This window comes from Liolophura sinensis, chromosome 2, assembly GCF_032854445.1.
Source record: "Liolophura sinensis isolate JHLJ2023 chromosome 2, CUHK_Ljap_v2, whole genome shotgun sequence".
NCBI lineage: Eukaryota > Metazoa > Mollusca > Polyplacophora > Chitonida > Chitonidae > Liolophura > Liolophura sinensis.
The window spans coordinates 11,833,137-11,851,433 of record NC_088296.1 but is presented as its reverse complement, the minus strand read 5'-3'; the positions used below and the strand labels follow the sequence as shown (position 1 = coordinate 11,851,433).

Sequence of the window (18,297 nt, the reverse complement as noted above, 5' to 3'; positions counted from 1 at the left end):
TTAAATATAACACTCATATTGTATAATATAACATAGAGATTCTAACAGATTAACAGGACGTTATGCTGAGTATGACGGAACATTTTGTTAAAATAACAGAATACAATCTAGCATTACTCAAACAACAGACTTTCTGTTAAAATTAACAGATTAATTTTTGGAGTGTATACTTGCCAAACCTCCAGGTCAGTCGAATGATCTAGCTTATTTTTTATATGAGTGGTTTATTTTCACTTATAGATATAATGGTGGTCAAGTCTATGGGTAGAGGAAATCAGTGTCCTGCTACAGGATGTAAGCCACCATAACGATCAGACAAATACCTCCTAAAACCGCAGAGGAAAAGCTTGCATTCGAACCGACGAATTCAGGGGTGATATAGCTGACCGGCTGTATACCAACACATTGAGGGGTGTGTGTACATGAAACGTTGGGGTTTCTTAATGTGCAATTTACGATGTGTTCACACTTAATGTGCAGTTTAGGATGTGTTTACACTTAATGTGCAGTTATGGATGTGTTCACACATAATGTTCAGTTTAGGATCTGTTCACACATAATGTTCAGTTTAGGATGTGTTCACACAATATGTTCAGTTTAGGATGTGTTCACACAATATGTTCAGTTTAGGATTTGTTCACACAATATGTTCAGTTTAGGATGTGTTCACACATAATGTGCAGTTTACGATGTGTTCACACAGTATGTTCAGTTGAGGATGTGTTCACACTTAATGTGCAGTTTAGGATGTGTTTACACTTAATGTGCAGTTATGGATGTGTTCACACATAATGTGCAGTTTAGGATCTGTTCACACATAATGTTCAGTTTAGGATGTGTTCACACAATATGTTCAGTTTAGGATGTGTTCACACAATATGTTCAGTTTAGGATTTGTTCACACAATATGTTCAGTTTAGGATGTGTTCACACATAATGTGCAGTTTACGATGTGTTCACACAGTATGTTCAGTTGAGGATGTGTTCACACTTAATGTGCAGTTTAGGATGTGTTCACACAATATGTTCAGGTTAGGATTTGTTCACACATAATCTTCAGGTTAGGATGTGTTCACACTTAATGTTCCGTTTAGGATGTGTTCACACATAATGTTCAGTTTAGAATGTGTTCACACATAATGTTCAGTTTAGGATGTGTTCACACATAATGTTCCGTTTAGGAGGTGTTCACACATAATGTGCAGTTTAGGATGTGTTCACACATAATGTTCCGTTTAGGATGTGTTCACACATAATGTTCAGTTTAGGATGTGTTCACATATAATGTTCAGTGTAGGATGTGTTCACACTTAATGTTCCGTTTAGGATGTGTTCACACATAATGTTCAGTTTACGATGTGTTCACACATAATGTGCAGTTTAGGATGTGTTCACACATAATGTTCAGTTTAGGATGTGTTCACACATAATGTGCAGTTTAGGATGTGTTCACACATAATGTGCAGTTTAGGATGTGTTCACACTTAATGTTCCGTTTAGGATGTGTTCACACATAATGTTCAGTTTAGAATGTGTTCAAACATAATGTGCAGTTTAGGATGTGTTCACACATATAAAAGTGCAAAAAAGCTTCTCGTCTTTCTTCTACAGGTGTTAAATCACGTTAAACTGCAGATGACGTCATTTGTCATTTGAGTACTTATTCAGAAATAACAACATATATGTTTTCATTTCACTTTTCTTCATGATCTTCGATTTGTCGTAATTAAAATTTATTTGACTCCTATCCATGCAGGTTTATTGGCTCACACCGATGACGAAGAGGAGTCTTTTGGTGTGTGTATATATACTGTATGTAAATACACTGTTGCCAAAGTACTGCCGCGACTGAAGTATAGCGCGTCCTTGTTCCTTGCTCTCACCTCGTACAGCTGAGCGCCAATTGAGGCAGCGACAAGTGCCATTTTTAAAGTCACTTCTTTATGACCTGATCCGGGTTTGATCGCAGATTTTCCGACTTCAACGCCGACGTTCTAACGCTACAGGCCACCGAAGCAATTCTCAGTTGCATTCCTTATAGTTGTCATGATTTATTTATTTATTTATTTATTTATTCATGTATTTATTTATTTCATTGGTGTTTTACGCTGTACTCAAGAATATTTCACTTATGCGACGGCGGCCAGCAGTATATGGTGGGAGGAAATCGGGCAGAGCCCGTAGGAAACCCACGGCCATCCGCAGGTTGCTGCAAGACCTTCCCACGTGCGACCGGAGAGGAAGCCAGCATGAAATGATTTAAACATATCATGAAGTGATTAAAGATACCTGCAAATGATTGTAGATATCTATATAAATTATTTTATGACATCGTCAAGGGTTGGAGATTTTATTAAAAACTGAATAAATAGTAAAACGGTTTGCCTTTCGATCCCCCACCCCAACCCTTGATAAATATTTCCCGGTCCCTGGTACGTGATAAAGCTGTCTAAATCCAGATGAGTACCACGGCACACCTTTCGGGTGTGTCTGCAGCGCATGCATGGGAATAGAGCGAAATATCTTTTGAAGGCTGTGTGCTGCGCCTACATAGATGTCTGGGAAGGCGTTTTATAACCCAGGTAACAATACTGACCATAGAAACGAAGGGTTTCGCAATCGTATGTCCGACTGAAGGAGCTAACGTTCCAGGATGGGTGGGTTGGGAAAGATCACGGACCGGCTTGCTTGTTAAGTACAGCTGTATTTGCTTTTTGACGATTCGTGTGTCATCAGCAGTATCAGTCTGTTCCTCTCGTGATAGGCAGGATATGTGTGTATCATTCTTTTTCTTTCTTTCACCTTTTACATTATAATACAGATCATATTAACCTATATATTTCGTTTTTTATATTTGTCGCTGCTAGGAACCAAGTAATAGGCCTGTTTATGGAAGGGGAGAAATAAACTGTGAATTTGTCACAAAAATCCTTTTATCCTACATGTGGTACAATATTGTCCAAAAACTGTTCTACAATAGCCGATGTAACCGTGCTGTAGTCTACCAGCTTATTACACGTAATAGCTCTGGCCTCGGGGGAAGGAGGTGATCTTAGACCTAAGTCAAAATTTCAGTCATTAAGCTTGGTGTTTACGATAACTTACTTTTGTTTTACAATAACTTACCAATAATTTACGTTGTCAAGCAATATTTTGACCTTGTTACGTAAGAAATGAAGCTTGTTACTGTGTAATTCTACAACAACGTACACGGATGTTAATGAAGAAAATAGGCTTTATACAAAAGTAAAATACTACAATTTTAATTGATTGTTATCGTAAATTATTCCATTAAATCTCTGTAATAGTGGGCCTATTACAACATGCATTTATTCTTACGGCTTACTTCGTATAGGTCCTATAGCCGGCAAAACTGTCTCGACTTTCTGTTTTAGAAATTGGAAAACAAACTTCCGATATGTAGGCTACTTACCCGGTATTTATTTATTTATTTATTTATTTATTTATGATTGTTGTTTTACGCCATGCACTAAGAAATATTTCAATTAATATATGATGGTGACCAGCATCATAGTGTTTTAAGGGGAGCTCACTCCTTGCTTTACGATCACGAAAACCGATAGGTGGCGCAGTTGCAAACTGAGACGTGAAAAAAGTTTTGGCTGGACTGCTAAATTTGAAAGATGTCAGTGTTGATTTGTTAGGATAGTTTAAATGTTTATAATATGGACGATACAACTTATCGAATATACGAAGGTAAGATTAAAACACAACCCGTACAAACGTCACAATAAAATGTAAGGTTTGATCAATTTCCAGTTTTATAAGCGCAACAACAACGCCAAGACGTATGATTTGTTGAATCAGTGGTACATTTCCCGAGACAATTTAGTACTATTAAACACTACATTTGCCTTTCCATCAGAAGTGTTGGTGACAATCTGTTAAATAAAGCAATATGTTTCTTGTGTCAATAATTTAGGCATCAATGACATTAAATCTGATTGTTATTTAATGTTTATGGTTAATTAAGGTGAAAGTAAAAATTAGTAGTTTAGCAGTTCTCGTGACATTTTCCAAACTTCTTTTACAGAGGCATCAAGATGGTAAGTATGCCATATGCATATAAGTACATAGAGAAAAAAAAAGGAACATCACTTGAATTAGGGCTATGACTTCAGAAATATGCCTATTTCAGTTCAGTTTCTCGTATTTTAATGTTTTTTAATTTATATTGTGCTTCTTTGTATTTCTAGTAATGCTAGATGTTTGAGTTTGTTTTTTGAGTTACATTTTTAGCTGAGGAACAATTTTGAGAATTTAACAGCAATGACAGCAGTATGAGTTCTTTATAGTCCATGGATACAAAAAGTTAACACAAACAATGGTGGAAACAGTGTAGGAGTGATCATTATTTCTTTTTCATTTCTTCCTAATTTTCTAATCTATGATTGTAAAATGCTAAAAGTGCATGTCATCATGATTAAATTAATTTTAGTGTGAACAAGTTTGTAATTAGTAAGCTCAGTAATTTACAAAATGGGACAGCCTTTCCTGTTTTAACAGGTGAAAGCATATTTAAACCAGGAGAATCTTACAATGTACTGTTATCAAACATTCACACAGTCCAGTTTTTTGTTTATTATGCATATTACGGCTTTGTTCACTTCAGCCTGGAAGAAGCTGTGAAAGAGGCAGAAAAGCCTTCCAATGTGGACATACAGTTGTTGTTGTCAAATGTTCAACATTCCCAGAGTATGATATTGGGACTGGCACAACATGAGCCTAATGAGCCCTTCAAGGTAAGACATAGGTGTGTTTGGGGGACAGTCTATACATGTACATGTATGAGTCTTTTGGTAAAGAAAGCTTTTTTTATTATTAATTAATTTTTTCTTTTGGATAAATGAAAAGTAGGGAAAGTTTGAGGTATGTGGCTTAAAAAAAGTGTTACCTTCGTACAGGAAAAAGGTGTTGGAACGAAAATTCCCAAGAAGGCAAAGTAAATGCCTTTCTTGATAGTTTTTGTGGCATAAATTATATTGAAAATGTACAGAATGTTTGCTTAGGTTAATAGTCAGTCAAGTGGATCTCAGAATCACTTTTCTCTTTTTCAAATATTTTTGGCACTAACATTTGTTTTTGACTGTAATGTGGTACAATACATGCACTTGTATATATTATCCTTAAATTCTGTGGAATTCTGACTAATGTTTTTCTGTTTCATCACAACTACATGTAGACAGCTTTACATCAGCTAGCTCAGACATTGGAAGGACAGAGTAACCTACTGTTTGCAAAGATGAGACAACTGGATCAGCAACAAAATGAGCAAAAGAAGACCTCACCAAGGAAGAGACGCACCAAGGAAGAAGGTTCAGCTACCCATGTCAGAGATAAATATAATTTAAAAAATTTGATATTGTTTATATTTTGGGGGGTTTTCTGAATATGTGAGCATTCGTATTGTTCTTCAAATGCCACTGGATTTTCATTTTCAAAATTAAGTCATAATTTATAATTCCATTCCAAGAATATCAACTTCAACAAAGTTGAAAAATTGATGAGATTGTTCAGTGCTGATCAAGCCTTTGAATTTAAATATAATACAGTGAATACTAGGCAAAAAGGCTTGACGTGGATGACAACATACTCTTTCCAGACAAAAAGAACTTAGCATTCTCTTATCTGACAACCTTTAAAATTTTTCTTATAATGCTGCAGGCGGCTACATGTACCATAAATTATTTTGTGTATATAAAAGAAAAAATGAAGATAAATTGTTTTTCTTACTGGACACACTAACATCTGCAGCTAACACTGAATGTCTTGTCACTTAATACCTGGTACTATTGCAGACATAGAGTGCAGTACTCATGCTAGTGGAGACAGTGCAGAGAAGTTTAACAGATCGCTGGCTATTGAGGAAACCATCGTAAGAAAGAGCAGCATCAAATTCAGTGATGTGGCAGGGTTATATGAGGCAAAACAAGCTCTGCGAGAAGCTATCATTATGCCACTTCAGTATCCACAATTATTCACAGGTAATTTACGTATTTGAAAAATTTGAAGAATACCATACCAGTAACATATGTAAGACATTATTAAGGCTTCTGGGCATGAGATTTGTCCTCTTTTTGGAGGAATTCCTCTTTATTTATACAAAAAATACTTCAAACAAATGCTCAGAATTTAATTCAGAAATGCTGAAAATGTCAAAATTATGAGTACGTTATAGTTTCCTTTCTTTCATCCCAGTGTCTGTCTCATCCGTGGCTTCTTTTCAATGTTACGTGGGAAGGTCTGTCAGCAAACCGCAGCTGGTCGTGGGTTTCCCCGGGGCTCTGCCCTGTGTCCTCCCAACATAATGCTGGTCACTGTTCTATAAGTGATGTACTCTTGAGTAAAAGGGCAAGCTTATAAAGGAATTATTTACAATCTCCTGATGTCAGTCAGATGTCAGATGTGCAAATCTGTATTTGACCATATCTTTGTTCATACCTGAAATTAAGACAGACTTAAGATAAGTTATAAGTTAAGTTATACTTAACTAAATATTGAAAGGTTGAAAGCAATCCATGTCAAACAGCGAATGTACACAACATACATAAAATGATCAGCAGTTACGATTTAAGATCTATTTATGCGCTAAGACTATGACGTACTAAAATATTCAGATCTCTCTGTTTCTGATATTCAAGCAAAATTATTGTGTAAAATACTGCTCAAGTCATGAATAAGTCATGAGTCCTGCATGTTCTTGTTCAATATAAAACAGAATATAAATTGATATATTCTGATCAGGTGGAAGAAAGCCGTGGAAGAGGATATTACTGTATGGTCCCCCGGGTACTGGCAAATCCCGCTTAGCACAAGCTGTCTCCGCAGAGATCCAGTCTGCCTTCTACAGCGTCTCCAGTGCTGATCTAGTCTCTAGCTGGGTTGGGGAGAGTGAAAGGTGAGGAAGAGTTACTCCCCATTAGTTTTTTCACCCTTAATTCTGCATGTGGAATGACTTTGTGCACTCGCAAAATTCATCTGTTAAACTTTTCCATGTGAAGTTTTAAAATGGGTTAAAGCCTTTTTGTGGGAGACACTGTTTTTCAGGTAGGATTTTATTTATTTATATGATTTGTGTTTTACGCCTTACTCAAGAATACTTTACTTACTAGTATGCAATGGCGGCCACCATAATGGTGAGACGAAACATCAGTCGGGCTCGTGCCTGGTTCATTGCTCCAAACTAGCAGGCTGTTTCAGATAAGAATGATTTGTTGTTACTATAATTTAAATCACGGTGACTGTGGATGGAGCCATGTATTAAGGATCAGTTAACTTGTTGCAGCCATGATTGAAGTGTTGGATCAGCTGTCAGGCTTGATTCTAGGTTCTAATACCTGGACACTCCATTTCCTAATTTTCTCCCAAATGTGTCCCTTTTCTAAAGGCAAAAACTAGGCCAAAGATGACTCAACTGAATTCACACATTCAGCTGCCTTAATGAGTGCCTCCCCCACCCCACCCCCCACTTTATAATATCGCTAGGGTACATGTACCTGCCCCTTAGTTCCTTCTAGTGGATTTGGACCTAGTGCCAGAAGCTACAGTTTCACATCATGAAGTTTTATAGTATCAAGGTTGTTTAAAATGCAGCTTCAGTCCCAAGAGAGGCCAGGAGGAAATATTAAACTGATATGAAAGATATCCCATGTAATATAGTTATCACCTCGTTTCAAAAGAATTTTCAATGAATGACTCTATTTAACCCCTAGAAGTAAAGAGTCCTCAAAAACAAAATCCTCAGCACTGTCTGTAAGATTTTCCTGATGTGATGTGATAAAACTCCTTATGTGACAATGAATCAGGCAGATATGACCTCAAAGAAGGCAGTTATATATTCTGGAATTACGTCAGCTGTGTTAAAGAGTATGACGTCATTTGTGTTTATACATAAATGATGGGTGAGGTTGTGTGTTCTTGTAAGACGTAACACCAGGCAAAATTGGAAACGTAAGAAAACTTTTGTTTCCGTATTATCCTCCCAAACTAACAACAGCGGCTTTAATAAAAATGCATTTTTTTTTTACAATGTAAAAAAGCAATTCCGACTACTTTGATTCGTATCATTTAACCTTGCTTTGAGGACATACAAGTCTTCACACTGAAGTAGCTCTTTAAGCCTGTTTAAAGATTTTACATGTTTGTATGCAGAAGTGTAGCGAACAGGTATTCCGTTCAAAAGAAATGCTTAGTAATTGTCTGATTTTATGTCTTTACCTCAGTTTTTTTTTCTCCATGTTTACAGGCTTGTCAAAGAGCTGTTCCATCATGCTACAAAACAAGATGGCAGATCGGTAGGGATAATTTACATCTATGGGAAGGCGTGAAACCAAACTGGATGTGATGCTTGTAAAAATATTCAGTGTGATCATAAGAAAATGGATATAGTTATTGAATAGGGTTTGCAGCTTAAGAAGACCCCAGCCCTCCCTCCATTAAACAGGCAATACTGAAGGCCTGCGGCCCAAAATCCATATACCAAGAACAGCTGAAATTAGTGGTATTCACTAAATATCAGACTTGGATGCCTACCTGTACTATTTACAGTGTTAAAGTCATCCTTGAAAAAGTAAGATGTGACCTGCTATGTAAATTTAAGGGAGTTCATTAACAATTGTGAATGGTAACACACACACACGAGTGAGGCTGATATTTGGTGAAAGCTTGTAATTATTTGGGCTATACTAAAATAATAGCAAAAATTTGATTGCATTTGTCCTGATTGTTTTTGGTTTTTTTGTCACAACTCTCTGGAATAGACTTTAGATACACATTAGTTAGAACACATTTGAATGTTGATCTGGTTCATACAGTGTCTTAAAATCCTTAAAAATGAGAGGCAAAAGTAATGCCCTTAAAATTCTGGAAAAAAGGCAAAATAGGTTATCCTGACACCAAAAAAATCTACTCTAATTCTTCAATCTTTTCAACTGCCTCTGTAACCAAAATGTAAGACATTTTGGTCCATGGAGAGAACTCTGGAGTGGAGAGAACCCTGGGTCGTGGAGAGCTCTTGGCCATGAAGAGAACTCTGGGTTGTAGAGACACAATTTGCTTAGTTTTATGAGGATTATATTTTTAATGACTTAAACAAATCCTTTTTAGTGTCGTTTTCATGATAATTGTATGCATAACTTCCAGCGAGAAAATTGCTTTAGTGGTTGAAGAAGTTATAGATTTACTATAAGTAAGAACTGTACAGTTGAGCTTGTAAAAAGTTAGTGAACTGTGCATTCACTCTTTATTGACTTAAAACAAAGGACATTATAGGTGTACATGCATGTCGGATTTCAGACACATAAAGATAAACATATAATATGCTAATATGTATAATGTGGATATTTTAAGGTCAATATCAACCAAGCATCATTACTGTGATCATGTAATTCATGAGTTGGTTGTACCCTTTTGTCATGAATTGGTTGTACCCTTTTGTCATGAATTGGTTGGACCCTTTTGTCATGAATTGGTTGGACCCTGTTGTCATGAATTGGTTGGACCCTGTTGTCATGAATTGTTTGGACCCTTTTGTCATGAATTGGTTGGACCCTGTTGTCATGAATTCGTTGGACCCTGTTGTCATGAATTGTTTGGACCCTTTTGTCATGAATGGGGTGGACCCTTTTGTCATGAATTGGTTGAACCCTTTGTCATGAATTGGTTGGACCCTGTTGTCATGAATTGGTTGGACCCTTTTGTCATGAAATTTCAGGTCATTAAGGGGAATTATTTTTATCAGAATAGAACATTTTATTAATCAGAACAGATTAGTTTTATTAGTGTGTATTAGTGACCTACATGTAGCTGTATTTCATGACCTAAACTAATTCAGGACTTTTGTCTATTTTTACTCCCCTTATTATTTACAGATATGTGTATAGCAAGTAAAGGCAAAGTTCTGACCTTGAGGAGTCCTTGAATTTTGAAAAATAGTTAGGAAAGGTCCCAGCAAAGACCATGAATTTTGTGATGTGAAAAGTGTATGAGCAGTGTGTTGGATTATCTCCCCTTGTGAATATGACCATGTATAAACCTATAGAGAATTATTACAGAAAAACTTAATGGAAAGTGACTCAGATTTTTTAAGTTAAGTGAAAATTAATAGAATCTGATTACTCGTTAAACTTAAAGGTGACAACTGAAAAGAAGGAAAATAAATATAAATCAAGTTAAGTTTGTTTGTAACTGTGTGAATTTTCATCATATTCATTTATATTGCAAGAAAAACAAATAAGAGCTGAGACACATTTTATCATTTGTCCAAATTAAATATATGTACGCTTGTTTCAGGTGATTTTTATTGATGAAATTGACAGCGTCTGTCGTCAGCGGAGCTCTCGTGAAGAGGAGCACACTCGACGAATCAAAACTGAACTTCTGAAGCAGATGGAAGGGGCAGACAACTCTAACCAGTCTGACAAAATCTTTCTGCTGTGTGCCACCAACTGTCCTTGGGAGTTGGACCCGGCATTTCTCCGCAGGTTCCAGAAGAGAATTTACGTCCCCTTACCAGACAAGTACAGCCATTATCTGAGTGTCTCAAGTTAAAACTTACCCTAAATGGCCCAGAAATTTTGTCCATGATTAACTTGCCTATTTTGCCTAGTTCTGAGAGGTCTTTTGATTTTAGAAAGGAGTTTTGAGGTTTGCTTGGAACATAGGGCGCTCAATTCTGTGCTATTCTGATGGAAAATTGTAAGTTTCAGCACCAAAAATAACATTGTGTGACATTTATTTTCCTCTAGAAATGAACTTTTGTGGAAGACATTTGAGGTCATTAAGGGGAATCACATTCTAATCAGAACAGATTAGTTGAATTTGAGTGTTCAGAGTGACCTACATGTAGCTGTATTTCCTGACCTAAACTAGTTTAGGGTTTCCATCTCCGGCCGTACCTGGGAAGGTCCGACAGCAACCTGCAGATGGTCGTGGGTTTCCCCTGGGGCTCTGGCCGGTTTCCACCCACCATAATGCTGGCCGACGTTGTATAAGTGAAATATTGTTAAGTACGGCGTAAAACACCAATCAAATAAATAAAATAAATAAAACCCGGCCACCAAATGTACGGTACATGTTCATGTCTGTCTGTTTGTAGGTGTGCTCGTCTGGTTCTGTTCAAGATCCATGCTCGTGATAACACCATGGCCCTGGTGGAGAAAGAGTGGCAGGAGTTAGCGGAGCGCACCGAAGGTTTCTCCGGGAGTGATATCGCCACCCTCACCCTGGGGGCACTGTTTGAACCAGTCAGGGACCTACAGTCAGCCACACACTGGAGGACACTGCCCAGTAAGATCACTAGTCCAGGATTCATTTATGGATTGGTCCTTAGCGCCATAATCAAGAACATTTCACTTATGCGATCATTTTATTTTATTTTATTTATTTATTTATTTATTTGTTTAATTGTTTTTACTGCCACTCAAATAGTCCACACTTTTTCACGTATACATGCATGATGGCAGTTAGTATTATGGGTAGAGGAAATTAGGCTGCCGGATTTAAACTGCTGACTTTTGGTAAGTTTTCAACTCACTTTCTCTCTTGTGAGGTACTGACTCTCACACCATTCATATTGGTGGAAAGGAAGTGGTCTTCAGCTAAGGTGAGACTGCATAAGCTGAGCTACAAGGGCTGTCAACTACTTATCGTCACCAAAGCCGCTATGAAAAGTGAGAGCTGGATATCCACAAATTCACTTTCAAAGACTGGGATTGAACTCATTCCTTTTGGTTGGGATCCTAATTTATCTGACAGTTTAGGCTGATATTTGACAGTCTAATTGTGTGAAATAAATGAAATACCACAAATTCATTTCCCAAATTCTGAACCTTTTTCGGATTGCCTTACTCTGTATAAAACTGACCTCACAGTGTATATAGCTGAAGATCTGTACGCAAGGACTGTAAAATTGAGGAGGGCAGTTTATGAGTTGATTTCATTGAGTGTGGGAAAAGTTGTGGATGGGGTGAATTGATGGAAGGTAAGGGGTGATAGTGAAACTTTCCAGGTGTGTGAAATTAGCCAGTAAGGTGAGGTATGAAAGGTTGGTGAAATTTGTGGGTGAGGTGAAGAGTACATAGGGTGAGGTTTGTAGAAGGAGTGAAACTTTCCGGGTGTGTGAAATTAGCCATTGAGGCGAAGTATTAAGGTTGGTGAAATTTGTTGGTGAGGTGAAGAGTACATAGGGTGAGGTTTGTAGAAGGAGTGAAACTTTCCGGGTGTGTGAAATTAGCCATTGAGGCGAAGTATGAAGGTTGGTGAAATTTGTTGGTGAGGTGAAGAGTACATAGGGTGAGGTTTGTAGAAGGAGTGAAACATTTCGGGTGTGTGAAATTAGCCAGTGAGGTGAGGTATTAAGGTTGGTGAAATTTGTTGGTGAGGTGAAGAGTACATAGGGTGAGGTTTGTAGAAGGAGTGAAACATTTCGGGTGTGTGAAATTAGCCATTGAGGTGAAGTATGAAAAGTTGGTGAAATTTGTGGGTGAGGTGAAGAGCACATAGGGTGAGGTTTGTAGAAGGAGTGAAACTTTCCGGGTGTGTGAAATTAGCCATTGAGGCGAAGTATGAAGGTTGGTGAAATTTGTGGGTGAGGTGAAGAGCACATAGGGTGAGGTTTGTAGAAGGAGTGAAACTTTCCGGGTGTGTGAAATTAGCCAGTGAGGTGAGGTATTAAGGTTGGTGAAATTTGTTGGTGAGGTGAAGAGTACATAGGGTGAGGTTTGTAGAAGGAGTGAAACATTTCGGGTGTGTGAAATTAGCCATTGAGGCGAAGTATGAAGGTTGGTGAAATTTGTTGGTGAGGTGAAGAGTACATAGGGTGAGGTTTGTAGAAGGAGTGAAACATTTCGGGTGTGTGAAATTAGCCATTGAGGCGAAGTATGAAGGTTGGTGAAATTTGTGGGTGAGGTGAAGAGTACATAGGGTGAGGTTTGTAGAAGGAGTGAAACATTTCGGGTGTGTGAAATTAGCCAGTGAGGTGAAGTATTAAGGTTGGTGAAATTTGTTGGTGAGGTGAAGAGTACATAGGGTGAGGTTTGTAGAAGGAGTGAAACATTTCGGGTGTGTGAAATTAGCCATTGAGGTAAAGTATGAAAAGTTGGTGAAATTTGTGGGTGAGGTGAAGAGCACATAGGGTGAGGTTTGTAGAAGGAGTGAAACTTTCCGGGTGTGTGAAATTAGCCATTGAGGCGAAGTATGAAGGTTGGTGAAATTTGTGGGTGAGGTGAAGAGCACATAGGGTGAGGTTTGTAGAAGGAGTGAAACTTTCCGGGTGTGTGAAATTAGCCATTGAGGCGAAGTATGAAGGTTGGTGAAATTTGTGGGTGAGGTGAAGAGTACATAGGGTGAGGTTTGTAGAAGGAGTGAAACATTTCGGGTGTGTGAAATTAGCCAGTGAGGTGAGGTATTAAGGTTGGTGAAATTTGTTGGTGAGGTGAAGAGTACATAGGGTGAGGTTTGTAGAAGGAGTGAAACATTTCGGGTGTGTGAAATTAGCCATTGAGGTGAAGTATGAAGGTTGGTGAGGTGAAGAGCACATAGGGTGAGGTTTGTAGGAGTGAAACTTTCCCGCTGTGTGAAATTAGCCAGTGAGGTGAAGTATGAAAAGTTGGTGAAATTTGTGGGTGAGGTGAAGAGCACATAGGGTGAGGTTTGTAGAAGGAGTGAAACATTTCGGGTGAGTAAAATTAGCCATTGAGGTGAAGTTTGTGGGTTGGTGAAATTTGTAGGTGGCATGAATAAAATATGTGCTTTCAGCTGAAAATTGTTGATGCGATAATTTGAGTTTAAGATTCTGGGAGGGCCACAATCCATGATGCAAAATGAGATGTTTTTCTGCTTGTAGATGGGAAGCTAACGCCTTGTAATCCGTCCTTTCCAAGAGCTAAACAGGCAAACATGACAGACCTTCCTGCAGATCGGGTATGCAAATATACGCTAATATATGCTAATTTACACGATTCTAGCCAATTCATTGGCTGACCTGATTATGGGAGGAACTGATATGATATTATGACCGGGGTTAGTCAAATGTACATGTGGAAAGTTAATCCCCACACTTAATCTACTGAACTCTGCATGTTAACAAGCTGGACACAGTTGACTGCCCAGATAGATTTGATTGATTTGATTGATTGGTGTTTTACACCGTACTCAAGAATATTTCACTTGTACGACGGCGGCCAGCATTGTGGTGGGTGGAAACCAGGCAGGGCCCGGGGGAAACCCACAACCATCCGCAGGTTGCTGACAGACCTTCCCACTTACCGACCAAAAGGAAGCCAGCATGAGCTGGACTTGAACTCACAGCGACCGCATTGTTGAGAGGCTTCTGGGTCATTACGCTGGGCTAGCGCGCTAACCGACTGAGCCACGGAGGCCCTGCCCAGACTATAGCTTGATTTAACTATTCGTATGTCACATGTCTATTATAACTATTTTACATGTACATGTATATTACACTTGACCACTGCATGTGTGTACACAGCTTTTCTGTTTCTTGTTTACTAGTAATGTACATGAATTATTAGGATGATCATATTGCTAATTTACACAATTCTTGCCAGTTCATTGGCTGACCTGATTATGGGAGGAATTGATATAATATTGTGACAGCACGAGAGTTCCACCACACATCTACTACCCTCATCCTTCAACCGTTTCAACCACCTCTGCAGCCAGTATTTTGAAACATTCTGAGAGAACTATGAGGTGCAGAGAAATAATCTGCACAGTTTTATGAGGCTTGCATTTTAATTGATATAAACAAATCATTTTATTTTTCATAATAATTGTGTGCATAAATTCCACTTTAAAAAGTGTTTAAGCGGTTAGAAAAAGGTTGAAGATTTACACTGCTATTGGATATTCATGTACCCAAATTCCTCAACCGTTTCCTATAATTTATGTAATTTATGCACATTTTCAGTTTGATCTTGGAGACAAGACTATATTGGTCGGACTGGCCTGTTTCAAGGCTTCCCATGAAGACTAATTTTATCAGTGTACGGGGAATGATGACTTCAGAATATGCTTGAATAAAAACCTTGCAAATATGCGCAGAAGTTGAAGAATTACAGTACATTTAACCTAAGATAATTACTTTGCACAACTGAGCAGGTTTTAAGCAAGATTAATTCTTTACTAAATGTCTCTCCTGAATTGCAGTGTAAATTGTAATTATTTGTCACGTGTAGTATTTGTCAACAAATTATTTATGGATGACAACTTCTGTATGTGGGAAGGTCTGTCAGCAACCTGCGGATAGTTGTGGGTTTCCTCCAGGCTCTGCTTGGTTTCCTTCATCATAATGCTGACTGCCGATGTGTAAGTGAAATATTCTTGAGTACGGCGTAAAACACCAAATAAATAAATAAATGAATGACAACTTTTTAGTTTATTTACAGGTTTTAATTATAGTTTAATATGTTAGGACAGGCATTAAAACATTACCTTTAACATGTGTTAATGGACTAAAAAGTTGTCAAAAGAATTTCATGACATATTCTCGTACCCTCTCTGAAATGTGTCTTAGTTTTGCTGCTTTGTTTCAGATTCAGCTGTGTCACTGTGATGTGGCAATTCACCCATGTGATGTGTTAATGTCAGGCTTTGGCCAAGCCTGTCATCAGATTCACCCATGTGATGTGTCAAACTTTGTGCAAACCTGTCATGCCTGTTGTCACCAGTTTTCCAGTTTTGTTTCAGACTCAGCCATGTGATGTGTTATTTTCAGACTTTGTCCAAACCTGTCATCAGATTCACCCATGTGATGTCTTATCATCAGGCTTTGGTCAAGCCTGTCATCAGATTCACCCATGTGATGTGTTAATGTAAGGCTTTGTCCAAACCTGTCATCAGATTCACCCATGTGATGTGTTAATGTAAGGCTTTGTCCAAACCTGTCATCAGATTCATACATGTGATGTCTTATCATCAGGGTTTGGTCAAGCCTGTCATCAGATTCACCCATGTGATGTGTTAATGCAAGGCTTTGTCCAAAGCTGTCATCAGATTCATACATGTGATGTCTTATCATCAGACTTTGTCCAAACCTGTCATCAGATTCAGCCATGTGATGTCTTATCATCAGGCTTTGGTCAAGCCTGTCATCAGATTCACCCATGTGATGTGTTAATGTCTGACTTTGTTCAAACCTGTCATGCCCGTAGTCACTAGTTTTCCTGTTTTGTTTCAGACTCAGCCATATGATGTTTTATTGTCAGGCTTTGTCCAAACCTGTGGTCATCAATTTTCCTGTTTTGTTTCAGTTTAGGCCATGTGATGTGTAATTGTCAGATGGTTGTCCCAGCCTGTTGTGATGTTTTTCTGCTTTGTTTCAGATTCAGTCATGTGATGTGTTATTGTCAGATGGTTGTTCCAGCCTGTTGTGATGTTTTCCTGTTTTGTTTGAGATTCAGTCATGTGATGTGTTATTGTCAGATGGTTGTTCCAGCCTGTTGTGATAAGTTCTCCTGCTTTGTTTCAGATTCAGTCATGTGATGTGTTATTGTCAGATGGTTGTTCCAGCCTGTTGTGATAAGTTTTCCTGCTTTGTTTCAGATTCAGTCATGTGATGAGTTATTGTCAGATGGTTGTTCCAGCCTGTTGTGATGTTTTCCTGCTTTGTTTCAGATTCAGTCATGTGATGTGTTATTGTCAGATGGTTGTTCCAGCCTGTTGTGATGAGTTTTCCTGCTTTGTTTCAGTTTCGGCCATGCGATGTGTTATTGTCCGATGGTTGTTCCAGCCTGTTGTGATAAGTTTTCCTGCTTTGTTTGAGATTCAGCCGCATAATGTGGTAATGTCAGATGGTTGTCCCAGCCTGTTGTCATCATTTTTCTTATTGTGTTTCAGATTCAACCACGTGATGTTTTGATGTCTGATTTCCTGAGGTCCATTCACACCCACCGAACCACAGTCACAGAGACAGAACTGAAGAAATTCCACGAGTTTACAGCAACTTTCGGACAGCATGGCTAATATTATGACATTACTCTCATTTTCCTTTCATGATGAAAGAACTGAAGTGGCGTGGGAGAATGTATTTGGCCTTCATGTAAGATGACTTGAGTGACTCAAGCACAATTTATACTCATTGTGAGAAATGCCTTAAAGATGTGCTTTGATGTTTGTTTGAAGGGTACTTGTAGGACGATGTCATACTGGAAAAGTACGTTTCAGCATCAAAAGTATTATTTTACGACCCTTATTTGCATCTAAAATTACATCTATTTGAGTGAAGTGTTAGGTCATATACTAGCGCAGGTTTTGAGTTGAAAGCCATATCCTGTCAGACCAGTTTTCACGTTCATTATATCCCTCTCTGTAAATACATTTTGGTTTGATTTTCTTTGTATAAAAATGAACGGAAATTCACCTGCAATGTATACTGCACTATTCTGTCAAAAACCTTGTAAGACCTTCTGTATTTTCCCCAAAGAACTTGCCTAAAAATGACATTCTCGGGTTCATATTAGGATCATGAAATACTACTTTCAATACATTTATTTGTCCCTAATTTTTTAGAGATTAATGATGTCCTGGACAAAGACACTTATTGTATTTCTTGAAGATTTTATAATAAGTCAACATAATATTATACCAGTATAGAACATGCATAATTGTTGTAACTTCCAAGCTCTTATGGGTTTGTTATATTTTCTTCTGAAACATTGATTTATTTATTCTCTGAATTTGACAGTAACACTATGCAAGTTTATATTGCATAACTCCCAGTCTCTATACATTCCACAGAAAATTGTGAATAGAATTACTTGTTCCTTGTTACCTTTTGTTTGAATTAAAATTAAATGATAATTTTACAGTGCGAAAGTTTCAACTGATACTTATTTCATTGAAGATATACATTTCATGGAACATGTGGGCTTTTAATATAAATGTAATAATAAACAAAAGTGTAATGTATTTTGATCAGTCTTCTGAACACATTAATGTTGTCAACGGTGCAGAAAACATAAAAATTACATAAAGTTCAGATGAAAGACTGCAAATTTAGTTGTTAACTTTCTCTTAACTTCAAAACTTGGCTTTTGTGGCTGAGGTGGTTAGCAAGCCAGCGAGGCACAATGACCCAGGAGCCTCTCACCAATGCAGTAAATGAGGTCAAGTCCATCTCATGCTGGCTTTCTTTTCGGCTGTATGTGGGAAGGTCAGTGTCAGCAACCTGCAGCTGATCGTGGGATCGCCGAGGCTTTGCCTGGTTTCCTCCCACTTTTTCGTTCTAATACCAGTACTTAAGAGGTGTCCTAGACTTTC

General features: G+C 38.0%; 1 protein-coding gene across 1 annotated transcript; it reads left to right on the top strand.

Moving 5' to 3' along the window:
* The first annotated feature begins 3,591 nt into the window (after positions 1 to 3,591).
* On the top strand, positions 3,592 to 17,951 carry LOC135462819 (vacuolar protein sorting-associated protein 4-like). The gene is made up of 11 exons (XM_064740098.1): positions 3,592 to 3,717; positions 4,055 to 4,067; positions 4,634 to 4,763; positions 5,204 to 5,336; positions 5,820 to 6,005; positions 6,766 to 6,919; positions 8,267 to 8,315; positions 10,312 to 10,538; positions 11,117 to 11,307; positions 13,865 to 13,941; positions 16,876 to 17,951. The coding sequence occupies exons 1-11, from the start codon at positions 3,687 to 3,689 to the stop codon at positions 16,999 to 17,001; spliced, it is 1,317 nt and encodes a 438-aa protein (XP_064596168.1). The 5' UTR covers positions 3,592 to 3,686; the 3' UTR covers positions 17,002 to 17,951.
* Positions 17,952 to 18,297: the final 346 nt, after the last annotated feature.